We start from the raw sequence: 13,227 nt of genomic DNA, 5'->3' as shown, positions 1-13,227 counted from the left end.
TATATATATATAATATATATATATATATATATATATATATATATATATATATATATATATATATATATATATAATATATATAACATCGATCATACATATATAAGACTGTCGAGCTAAGAATCCTTTCACTTCTTCTGTCTGATGATTGCAGGATGCATGAAACTTAAGTAACAGATATCATTACTTTGTACTTGAAGTAATTTTGTTATTAATATATATATATATATATATATATATATATATATATACACATATATATATATATATATATATATATATATATATATATATGGTATCCAATGTAGCAATGTTTCTTCACTGCCTTCAAAAGAGTTGGCTAAGCATCGGTTCTGTTTTGGCAGAAGCTGCTTCTAGCCCCGTCAAATTTGCAAGCACATATCCTCAATAGTCGCGTGCGTGGTCGCCTGACAAGGTGACGAAAACCAGGGAGATCATTTCCGTGTATACCGCCGGGGTGCCCATGTCGACGCAGGTGTGATCAGCCGTAAATCAAAGGCGTGCGTCTTTTTTAATGAATAGCTGAAACGGGCGAACACGGAATGAGGTTTCAGTATTGATCGGCTCGTGCTGATCGACAAGCCTTTTTTTTTAAAGATCGTTACAGCTAACCTCCCCTGTGCCGTTGATTCAATTTTTCATCGCCGGGTCCAACCTCTGCAGTCACCAACTGCCTCGTAACATTAACGAGGTGTGATGAGATCGACGCACTTCTCCCATAGAAATGTCTGCCTTTCATATTTACATCACTCAAACATTTCGAGACATTTCAGTAAACATCAGACGCTATTCAGTCTGCGATTCAGTGTCTTTGAATCTCTGCTGCTATTTTCTGACTCCTCAAAACACGTACGCTCAGGCCAAGAAAAAAAAATGTTTCTCATCCTCGCGCGCGTCAATTCAGACCCGCCGCGTCAACCTTTTTCTGCTCATGAGGAAATGAAATGAAAAAAATATACGAAAAAATACGCGACGATAGTGCATAACACAGTGCTGTATAAAACAGAACTGTAAACAAAATAACTGACACTAACATTCCATTCAGAACTGTACACAGATGTCACTTATATTAATCTGTAAAAACTGTGCAATGCTACTCTAAAGTCAAACCACAGACTGTTGCTATTCAAAAAATACTAAAGCAACACTGATGTGCATTTATCTCTGCGTGCATTCCAATGTGTTTTCATTCCTATGTGTTTTTGCGCGTTCTTGTTGGTTGAAAAATAAAAAAATGAGAAGAAAAAAAGGCCGCGTCACCGCATCATTTTTGCAATATGTCTAGGATGAGAAACAAACTTTTTATTTTTCTTGGCCTTAGTTCAATAGCTTACAACGGCTCTTGCAGCTAATTCCACATCTTCTCACAAGTGCGTCGGTTCATTTCGCGAACAACCTGAAATAACACGAGAGTTACTTCAAAATATTTGCGTACAGTCCCTTTCATTGCATTGAAAAGTAATATTTCTAGGCCTGCCTATTACCACAGCCTCCGACAGGCAGTCACCGTTTCAATACGTCAATCGTGAACCCCAAACGACACCGTGACCCCTGAAAATCGCTGCGGACTCCGTAACAAACTTGCTTCCAACGATAGCGTCTGGGACTGGCGTCGTCTTCGCACCCAGGACTTTCGTCAAAATCCAGCCAAAGTGAAACGACAGAGACCGGTACTGTTTGTCAAGCCCCAGATTATTCCGTTGAACGTGTATAAAACTCATGATGTACACTGACTCTTGAGGTCAGAGGTCACAAAGCAAATCCGGGAATCTTTCCCGTGCATGACGTGTGGTAATGCGTGTTAGAAGGTCACTTGACATCTCTATGTATTGCGGTCAAGTAGTTCCACTGATTGCGATAAAAGATTAGAGTTTCAATTTTCTGGCACGCATCTTTCACTCCGAGACCGGAAAAAATCAGTGAGCGCCCTGTAGCAGTGGGTTTACACAATATTTTATTCCATGTGGCAGTGCCGCCGATATCCTTGATATTCTCACAAAATAATGAATTCTGCTGCAAGACACTAAAGCCGTGCACGTGGAAACCCCTTCTGTCGTCAACATTCAATTTTAATTTTCTACACATTTTGCAAAATTTTGTATTGTTTTACACGTCCAGAGAGTCTGTTTCTCTCAACTTATTGGCTGAAAAGTACAGTTATAATTTAATCAAGTAACCGAAAAGTCATAAGTGATGTTTTCAGTAGCTACAGCGTTATTTTAGTGTGTAGCAGCCGTGAAAGAGAAAGTGGGTCGAAGTCAAAAGATGGCGCCTTTGTACGTACGTCCTCTAGAAATATGTCAACCTTAGTGGAACAGCTTATCTCTGGCTGGCAGCATAATTGAGCAAAAGCTTCCCGCCAGTGGGACACCAGAAGAAGAGTTAAAAGCAGCGTAACAGACGAACAGATAATTTGTAGTCAGACATGCAAGAGACAGAGAGGCAGACAGCATGCGTGTGGCGGTATACGAGTAAATATATCACAAACAGACAGATAGTCGCCATTCCGAGGAGTCCCTGACAAAACGTTTCACCCGGAGATTCACATGTGGTACTTGTCGCGCCCCCTGTCTTCTGATTGCAAACAACCTGACTTTATTTATCGTGGTTTTAATGGTAGTTTTAACATTTCGATTGATCGAATTTTTTTATTGGAAAGCAATCTTGAGATGGTAATCGCTTATCTCTTCTGCATCCCCTACTTCTGTTTCAGGTTACCGCCTAGTCAGTAATTGTACACTTTCGTCGGCGTCTGTCTGTCAGCCGTGTCAGCCCGGTTCCTATAGCAACGATTTCACAGCGGATTACACCTGTAAAGAAGTTAAACCTTGCAATAATAGCCATGAATACATTAAAGTGCCTGCACCGGAGAACGGTACCCTGGACAATGCGTGCGTCTGCCAGCGGGGCTGGCACTACAACTCCACGGGCGCGTGTGTTCAGAATCCAACGTGCCCGCCGGGACGCGGTATCCATGATGGTAAGTTTTGAGCCGCGCTCCCCGTCTGTGAGTGTGAGTGACTTCTCTGAATGAATAACAATACACGCGTATATAAGGTGTTTAATATTTATTGTAAAGGGACCTTTTACAGTAGCTTTTGATTAAAATGGACTTACTTGGATGCATGCCAATTAGATTTTCTCGTTCTACTTGCAGCAGCATACTTGAAGAGTCAAGAATTTAGCTCGCCACCGTTGCGTGCAAGTCCCGAGTGGTAATACGCTCGTTGACAAGCTGAATTCGATGTTAATGCTGTTGAAATCCGCTTCACTTGAGGACAGATCGCGGGGGTTTAGAGTGCAGGGTTTTAAAACCATACACACCACGGTCCACATCTTAATTCGCTCAAAAGAGTCAAAGGTGCTGACAATATGACGAAAAAATTGAAAATTACAACTTCTTTGCCTATGTAGAGAGACTGACGCGGTCACCGTAAATTTGCACATTCCATATATGGTAAAGGGGCGGGGCTTAGCGTACTACCCTGTACCACCTGTAGCTGTCAATCCTCCTTATTCGATACGTGAAAGCTCATGCAGACGACTCTGCTAAGTACGCCGTGGCTTGTCGTGTGGGGCGCCCTTTTAAAAAGTGGCCACCCATGTAAAATCTGTGATTGGCTGTTTAAAAGCAGGTGACCGAATACCTTTAAATAAAAATTACAGACGACCTCAAAAGAGGGATGAAACTGCAGCAAGTGAAAATGAATACCATAAAAATAGGCCGACCAGCGGGAGATACAATACTTGTTAAAAAGCAGAGAATAAAAACTGCAATCGTAAACCGAAACGTCTTTGTGTTTTAGTCTCTGCGATTTGCAAGCGTTTTAATTCCCGCTGGTCGGTCAGTATTTTACTGTATTTGTTTTTACTATTGCAGTTTTTATTTTTATTCTCTGCTTTTTAACAAGTATTGTATCTCCCGCTGGTCGGCCTAATTTACCTTTAAATAAAGTTCATCACAATATGCGCTTTACATATGCGCAGTGACGTTGATGATCAATTTGTAGCAGACTAACAGTAGGAAATAGTCAATTTTACAAATAGAAGTGATTCCTCTAATGTACAAAAAGAACTGACAATAGTAATGAACCTGACCCCTGACAGTACAATTTAAGCTTCAATATCTACGACTTATATTGTATACCACAGTTTCTTACTGTATCGACGCAAAAGAATGTCAAAACACCTAGTGATTGATTTTGTCAACCGGGCCTTCAGCGTATTTTGTCCTATGTTATTGTTGACAACTGGATTTTAGTCCGGACAAAAATACATTCATCAACAAGAACATTGCAAGGCCATACTGTACGCAGCGTGCCATGGAGGCGTGGCCACTTTTTTGTTTTCTTGTATTTCCGGACAGAGGAGTAAGAATACGTCTTCGTTGTAGAACAAAAATATAAAAAAACTTTACATTTACCGTCCCTGAAAAAACACCAAGCATGAACACAAGAGAGTACCAGTGAAGATTTTGTGTCGTGTAATTAAAAATTGTAAGCATAGTCAAAGGAGCTTGGCGTTTACCATTTTTGATAACTGTGGTAAAATTTTGACTTTTGTTTTTATTTCAATTCGGGAAGTAGAGGGTGCATGGTATTTTTTAAATGATGATGACTTTGTGGTTATAAGTTACTATATTACAACACAAACATGTACATTGCTTTTCCGGTGATAATGACAGCCCTGAAGAATGCTGTGTTCCTTTCCCTAGTATTTTTCTTCCCATTCGAGAACCCAGTCACAAATACAAAACAGCCCAAGGTGACCAACTAATTCCTTAGCTACTTAGCGCGTCAGTGTGACGTCATATCTCAGGGTATGACGGGACACGCCGTGGAGTTACACACCCAGCAGATACATGACATTTATCCAATGACGACATGCTTTTGAATTTTTTTTGTATCTATTTATACCCGCGAGGACTGTCTTTAAACAGAAACAAGTTCCAGTAATTTGCGGTATTTCTTCAAAGGAAGGAAATTAGGCAAAAAATCGCCCTCGAAAACAAGCAATATTAGTGATTGCACATCGCGATCAAAGCCAGGCCGGTGACCGACCGCATGCTGGGGAGTCTATATACCCTATTCATGATATATGAAAGTGCTTGATGACGACAAAGATATGATTTTTTTTCTGTCTTCAAGGAGCAACATCATACTTTAATATACGACATCAGACCAATAATAGTAATGTAAGTTAACGTTCTGCCCGTGTAATGAGCGTCGAACACCGCCATTATGCGCACGCAGCGCCCAGCGTGCCTGTCTCGGGAGAAGAATCGCAAAGTGCAGCAATCCCGCGACGACTGCCGCGTCCGAGAGACCGTTGCCCGGCAACAAATCAGTTCAATAGTGACGCAGAGATTCAAATTACGGGTTTGTTCGATTGACTGTTCATTATACCATCGCATGGAGCTAAACCTAGTCTTCGAAGTTAAATTGAAAGACGCCGAGGAAGGGTATACCATTTTACACTTCAGGAGCGCGGTTGGCGCAAACTGATTTATTTACGAACCACAATGGACTTGGGTCTTGTTTTGCCCACAACTTCGGTATAGTAAGCCTATAGAAGTAAAATCCTATAATTATCATTTGTAGTCCACCTTTGCAGAAGACGCTAGATGTAACTTCATTTAGAAATATATAATGAATATAAAGTAAGCGTTCATGACTAGCCTTGAATTCGACACGTTTATGCGTTTGTTTGTATGTTTGTTTGCTAGCTCCAATTATTCTTAAATGTCGTATTGTCGACGTTGTGTGGCCCTGTCGTAATTGGCACGCTAGAATAAAGTCACCTTCGACGCCCGTAACGATATCATTTTAGTTTCGTGTTCACTCAATGGTACAAGGTTTTGATTAGCAATGTTTTGTATCATTGATCTGTCCGTAATAGTCCTGGTTTATCAAACTGTTCTCCTATACGTGTTCTGAATAGGTTTCCAGTACCGTAAAAGGGGCGGTTGTTTTCACGACTTTGGAAAAACAAATCCAATTTCTGCGCAAGTTACTTTGGTACGCGCGACTTGTGACACGCATAACAATTATTTCAAAGGTTCCTGAAAAACTACATCTCGAAAGTGTTGTTCGCTGTTGTGCAACACTGACTGAGTGTATTAATAAGTGTACTTGAACTATCAATTGCTTTTTGCACATTGAAGCTTGACATATAGACATTGCTGTAATACAGGTAGTTTATATTAATGTATAGAAATGCAGTTTTGCAATGCTCTCTCGTATCGTTGCACTGGTGAAATTATTAATTATATAGGAGCCATTCTGACTGAGCAGCCAGCGAAAGTAACAGAACCGGTTAGGACCGTTCTCTGAATCATGCAGCATTCCGAAAATTTTTCCTTGAAACAATCTGCTCGAAATGACTCCACATCTCGTATGCAAATTACTCATCAATATTCAATCTGTCGCCACTGCAACGCATGTTTCCCTCATATCAATAGTACTTGTATTGCTTTATCCCATCGGGAGCAGCCCTCGTTCCTAGGCAAGCTGCTACAACCTCGGGCCCAGTTACATATTGACGGTGATTCGTGCAGCGAAGGCTTAGCGTCGAACCGCAACCTCTCGGCGCTGTTCGGCAGGGTTCTTAATTTCCGCGCATAACTGGCATTTAGCCCATAATGTTTCTAACGTTCACTGCCACAACTTTATTAAATATGCATATGATAATTATTAAAGCCTCTGCCGACATAAACTCCCTTCACACATGGAGGTGGGGCCTGTAAATACCCACAATTTATTGTTAAAATTATCTGTTATTAAAATTATACCCAAATTATGCATGCGGCTCACAATCCGTCCAGGTACAGGCTACCCTCAAGGTGAAAAGCCAAGAAACTTTAAATTCCACTTTGGTGCATAATTGATGTCCGACCTTCAATGAAGATCTTGAAGTCGAAGTCACCGGCAGCATTGCAGCAGTTATAGTTGAAAGAAAATACGCTCCTATAAAGTCAACCACTGTTTTATGGGAACTAGATTGAAACAAAGTGTGTTCAGTAGCAATTTAGTACCACCACCTACTGTTCAATCGCATTTAGTCAAAAAACCCGTAAAATTTAATCATGAATTTAGTGATTTCAGACTAAATGAATAGCTTTTAGATTTTTTATCGAAAATCAAAACATCAAACTACGAATGGTACTCTACATTCATAAAAGACATCTCCTACGGTTCAATTTCTACCCATAATTTCCCCGTCGATAGATATGCTTGTTTATAGCATTAAAGTAATTTGATTTCCATCGAGGATGAATTGACTTTACAGGCATAGAGTGTATCGTACAAGAGGATATATATTCATTTGATGAAACTCAAATTTACGGAAATTAATTCCGAGCCGGTCGCGGCTTCTCTTTCCGTTGCCACGGGAACCGTTGCCTAGTAATGAAATGAAGATTAACAGTTCTGAATTCAACGCACATGGCTGCTTTAGAGACCGGAAGGTAACTTTATTTTGCGTGGTGCCCCGTGGCTCGTTAAACTGAGACCGTCGGGCTAAATCGTCCATTTGATGGAAATATCCGTGGTTATTTCGCTTCAGCTGGTCGCGAATTCGTTCTCCTGGACATATTTCCTGCACCGGCCACCGTTGCTGTCAGTTAAAATCGAAATGTTAAGGTATTTCATGTGAAAAATTATAGATCAAGACTCTGCACCCTTCAAGTCAAAATAAACTGCCATGAAAGGTAACCTAAACAGATTGAGAGTCAATAGTGTGATTTGAGATGTACAAGCCTAAAATTCGAGTTCACTTGCCACAGGCGATATGTAGCTTCGACACCTTGAAAAATCTACAAAATAGAAAAAAGTTAATATCCAATGTACACCCTGATGGTCGACTTAAGCTGCTTTAGCCAACAGTGTCCTCAACAGCTTTTTGGAGTCAATAATATGTCGCCAAAGTCAATATGACATTCGTCAAACCCTCAAGGTCGAATTAAGCCACTACAATAAAAGGACAGCTATAAAGAATTAAAAGTCGATAATATGTAAACAAAAATCGATATGACATCATCCCTGAAGGTCGATAAGCCGTTAAAGCCAGCAGTACCTTCAAGAGCTTGATGAAAGTCACTATGATAACCGCCACGGTCGAATGTATAATCAATTATCTTGAACGACTTGAAAGTCAATAATATGCGGACAAAGTCAATAAAATATATATCAAAAGTTTCAACATCGAATTTACCTGCTACGGTTAAGAGTCTAGGTTTAACAGACAGACAGTCAATATATAAACCAAAGTCAATATGGTGTAAACCCTGACGGTCGATTAACTGCTACAACCAGTGGTAGCTCCAAGAGATTTCGGGTTAACTTTCCGACAAAAGTCAATATGATATTCATCGAAACCATATGGGGTTTAATTAAGCTGCTTTGGTTGTCGCAACCTATGTTCGCTGAGGGATTTACTTGGGAATTGCAAAAACCTTTTGTTGTGAATTGATGTCGTGTGTCTCCTCCATTCATCCGGGGTACCATGGGACCGTAGTACTTGTCTAATTGAAGAAAAACATGCCGGTGGAATTGAGGTTGATAGCTTTTATTTATAAAGCGGCAACTCTGCCCGAGCAGTAACTTCAGGTCTGATATCATCTCTCCTCCAGAATGAATTTCTTTTCACATTTCAAAGAGTCCTTGCCTCTCTTCTTGCGCATGCTCAAAAGCGAAATAGGCAGTGTATCATAATGACACTTCAATTCGTGATACAACACTCTTGATGATAAGAATTTCTTATATTTACTTTTATTGCCACCTGGGGGCACGAAGCAACATCCCGTGTCGTCAGTGGAGAAACAGCTAAATATGTTGTGCTAAGTTGTGGCGCGGCCAAATATAATTTTCAACGGCTTGAAAGTCAATAATATGTAAATCAGACTCGATGAGATATCAACCTTGAAAATCGATAGGAGGCAACAGACGTGTGGTAGCTTCAAGAGCTTTAGAGTTTATAACATGTAGGAAAAAAGTCAATATAAGATTTGTTGACCTCCAGGTCGAAATAAACCGCACTGTGACCGTTGAAGGGACGCTTCAACAGTTTGAGAGTCAATAATAAGGTTATTATGCTGTAACATCAAATGTTAAATTAAGCTGTACAGATAATTGCGTCAACGGCTAAGTAACATGCCGACGAAAGTCAATATGACAGGTCGAGTAGAGCTACAACAGGCGAGTAGTCGATACACCAGCTTGAGAGTCTACCAGATGTAAACTGAGGTCAATATGATATATGGCCCTGAAAATCGTAAACTGTTACAGTCAGGCAGTAGCTTCAAAGACTCGAGAGTCATAATAAAAAACAAAAGTCAATATGAATAATATCCAAGACATTAAAGTAAAAATAGGCTGTTAAAATCAGGAAAGGTATAAAACATGTAGACAAAAGTCAATATATGCTGAAATCAATGCTATATACACTGAAATCTACAACAATATATTGAACATCATATGGACTGGTTATACACAATAAAATTCCATCAACTATAGTCGTTGTACAGTGAGTGCTGTGCAGGTCTGACTGGCTTGCCGATGTCAGCTTGTGAATTTTTGATCTTGTCACAGAACAGACGAAGAACAAATACCGCTTCGAAATGACAGTTGACAGTCAGAATCGTCTTATTTTTCTTATCAGTTTTAGATTTTGAGCTTTTTTTCAGTCACTTTCCCCTCCTATGGATGCGTAAACTCACTGCAAATAATTCGAAGGCTGTAAATTCTACGATAACCGTCAACTATTGAATTCAAAACATGCTCCGCCAGCAGATCCACTAACCACTAGTGTCGACACACGTATAGCTGTTGTAGAATTTATGCGTTCACTATAACCCTGGTTCCATAAATAAGATAGAAGGAAGATTATATTGATCTATATATTTTTCATCGTGACATTTACTGCGAAAACAAAGCCGCGGTGCACCTTTCCTGGCGTGACAGAAATACCTAAAATGACGACCGCACACAGTATAATCCCCTCGTCCCTTACACATATAGACGCTCTTCTAGTAGGTTTGCAACCTTAAATAGCTTTGTCGGTCAGGTACGCTATTGATCGAAATGTTATCAAAGGAGAGTTTATTATCTGTTACATGGGCCAAGCCGGTGAAGTAATGGAATTATCACGTGTTCGTTTCATCAATGTCATAATGGTGTTAAAGATTGTGAGTATGTTAGTCAGTTTCGACGCATTTCGGGATGGCTAAGAATTCAACTTTCTACCGTACATTGATTGAATGATGAATCATTGTACCGGGAATTAAGATGTGGTCATCACAGTTTTATTCTGAAACTCCTCCACACGTCCGGTTATTATTTAGGTCTCTTGGGCTGCATTCCTATTCATTGTGCATAATATTAACTGTATCCCAGTCTATCTGTCTGTCTTTCTATTTATATCTGTATATCCATCCATCTATCTATCTATCTATCTATCTATCTATCTATCGTTCGCAGATGGATACGTGATATATTGTATTAATATTCAAATATTATCTCGATCATACTTTCAACCGTGTTTATATATATATATATATATATGTGTGTGTGTGTGTGTGTGTGTGTGTGTGTGTGTGTGTGTGTGATATGTATATTATAGACAATGAAAGGATATAATGATATATATATATATATATATATATATATATATATATATATATGGAAGCATATTACTAAATGAATCTAAATGAAAAATTTCTCAATTAAATGACGCTCAGTACCGCTTATCAATGTAGCAGCCTCTTGACTGACTGTTCACAGATCTCGAAGTGGATTCATTCTAGGTTAAACCCATCCGTGGGTCATGTCGTCAGTGTTTGACTAATGCATCGATCACTTCAGATCGACAGTGTTCAGTTATACTGAAGTTGCAAGACAAATCAACGGTGAATAACAATGCTAATAAAAGTGTACACGTGGCCTATCAGCGCCATCTTAAAAAGCGATGAACTCGAGAATGACATAACTGCGGTTGCCTCTCTAGACCCTTTCCTTTGACGGCGGCGCAGTTACATGTAATGTCTCTTGAGATAGCCATCTTCAAGAACCGCCGACATCTCAAAGATTAACTTTCAATATTCTTAACGCAGACAACAGCTTGCCTATGTTCGTGTAGTGTTCTTGAATTTGGTAGTTCGGAGTGACGTCACCGTCCATTCTACCAACGCACTTACATATACTGCTGTCAGGAGATTAGTAATTTTATCAGCGTACACAAACAAGCAACTCAGCCTGTCTTTTTGCAATCCTTGAACTCTTTATTGAAAGGAGCGCAGAGCTGTTACGCAGTCATTTATTTATTTGCTTCATTCGTTCTTTCTATACTTATTTTTTCAAGGGGCGTGCCAAGTTTGCGATGAAGACACCTATTCGGAGACCTGGTCGAGTGTGGACGGGTGCCAGTCACAACCAAAGTAAGGTATAATTCTGTATCTGTGAGAAAAAAGAGGATAGCATCATTTCGTTCCAAGTAGAAATGTTCGGTCACGGAGAAAGTTACCGTGAGGGCGTTATGATTTTTTGAGCCGGAATTCAAAGTTGACCGACTGGTGTCACAGTGCTACACTGAACATGTTTGTGCGGTCAGCTTTCAACACCCGCCCATCGAGATCTGTATTTGGTTTCGCTCAATTTTGCTAAGGTGCCACGGTCAAATTCAATTAAATGCGAATTAACATAACAATATCGCTATGGGGTAAATCTGCCTCCTATTAAAGTAAATATACCCCTTAAACATAATTAAACTATAATTTAGCTTTTCTTTTAATGGGACTTTAAGGATCGATGGCTAAGAAGGAATTAAACGTGCAAAACCCAAAATAGATAAGCCTGTGGGGTTTTTATGAGATCTACTTATACTGAATTATGAATGAAAGGCAATGGCTTGCATGTAAAGGGTAGCGCAGTTTGCCCCGGAAGGAGGTAAACATGCCCCGTTTAAAGTGAAATATTTGATTTCACGTCTGGCACACATTAAATCTCAAGGTGCGCTAACTTTGGAGCGCACTTTCACTACGTTGTCCTCTTTGTGAAATACATTTTCTTCTTCTACTCCCAAATAATGTCGAAATATATATCTACCGTCCAGCTTGTCAGCACAGCTTAGATAAGTGCAATGTCCGATGCTATTGTTGAAAACGGATATAGAATGGATTGGAATAGAATAATATTCTCACTGGTCATATAAATAATATTGCAAGGAACGTATTACAAAAAATAATAGTATTGATAAACTATAATTGTTATGAGAAGGAGACTGACAAATATTTGCTTTAGCAGCTAATTTAGTTCAGGCTCAATGTGATGTGGGCTGGAAGTCATCTATTAAAATTAACATTAAAATTGTCTTGTGTTCGCGTTCAATATCCTTCCGGACAGACACAGAAAACTTAAGGTAGTACACACCTCGAAAGTGAAAGACAAAAAAATTTGCTCAGGCTTTCTTCAAGCGTACTTTCAACGTTTGTCTTTTAAAATCAATGGGGAAAAATCGGGTTCACCGTGAAAAAATTTGGTACTTAGAAACACATTACCAAATATTTTATTGAGATTTGAAATTCAAATGCCCGCCATCCCTGTGGTCAGGTGTGATCTCTATGGAAGAAATCAGAATACCCAATTTTCACAAAATTAAGCCGGTGAAAACTTTATTTACTCCATACGCTGCAAAATGAGCCCCAACAAGTGGTGGGCCAAATTAATATTGTTCAAGTTTTTCGAGTACGAATACCTGTCCAAGAGGCACGTTTTGACTTAATTTACTTGTTTCCCGCAAAAATAAAAAGTAGGCCCTGTTAACAAAAGTCAGAACTATGACCATTAAAGCAAAAACTTCGCCTAATGAATTTCTCTCTCGGAAAGTCGACAACAAAGGCCTGAAAACGATCTGCCACCAGTACCTGTACGTGACGTCATATCAAAGACAGGTTGTTGATCTGAAATTTGCACGGGTCACCTTGGAAACGATGACCGCGCTGAGAACAAGCAAGCGCATTCCCCCATATCACGTGTTCGTGCAGCATGTACTGTCGGTAATTTCATTACCCGCCAAAATGGCATCCGTGGCGAGTAAATTTGCCGGCTGACACTAACCGCTAAATGGGTACCGGGCTTATCGCGTTATACCTGGCCTTGTCCAATTAAATCGGTAACCTCTTGCACTACAGCCGTAGAGGTGTCGTCAGATACTCTG

General features: G+C 39.8%; 1 protein-coding gene across 2 annotated transcripts in view; it reads left to right on the top strand.

Moving 5' to 3' along the window:
* The window catches only part of LOC139137206 (tumor necrosis factor receptor superfamily member 16-like), a 53,746-nt gene that overhangs the window by 24,817 nt on the left and 15,702 nt on the right, over positions 1-13,227 (top strand). For both annotated transcript variants that reach the window (XM_070705192.1, XM_070705191.1), the window contains exons 3-4: positions 2,732-2,998; positions 11,374-11,449. In XM_070705192.1, coding sequence (XP_070561293.1) covers positions 2,732-2,998; positions 11,374-11,449 — 343 coding nt within the window. The remainder of the gene's footprint in view (positions 1-2,731; positions 2,999-11,373; positions 11,450-13,227) is intronic.

The sequence above is a fragment of the Ptychodera flava genome, chromosome 7 (genome assembly GCF_041260155.1).
Source record: "Ptychodera flava strain L36383 chromosome 7, AS_Pfla_20210202, whole genome shotgun sequence".
NCBI lineage: Eukaryota > Metazoa > Hemichordata > Enteropneusta > Ptychoderidae > Ptychodera > Ptychodera flava.
This window is presented reverse-complemented; position numbering and strand designations above follow the sequence as displayed.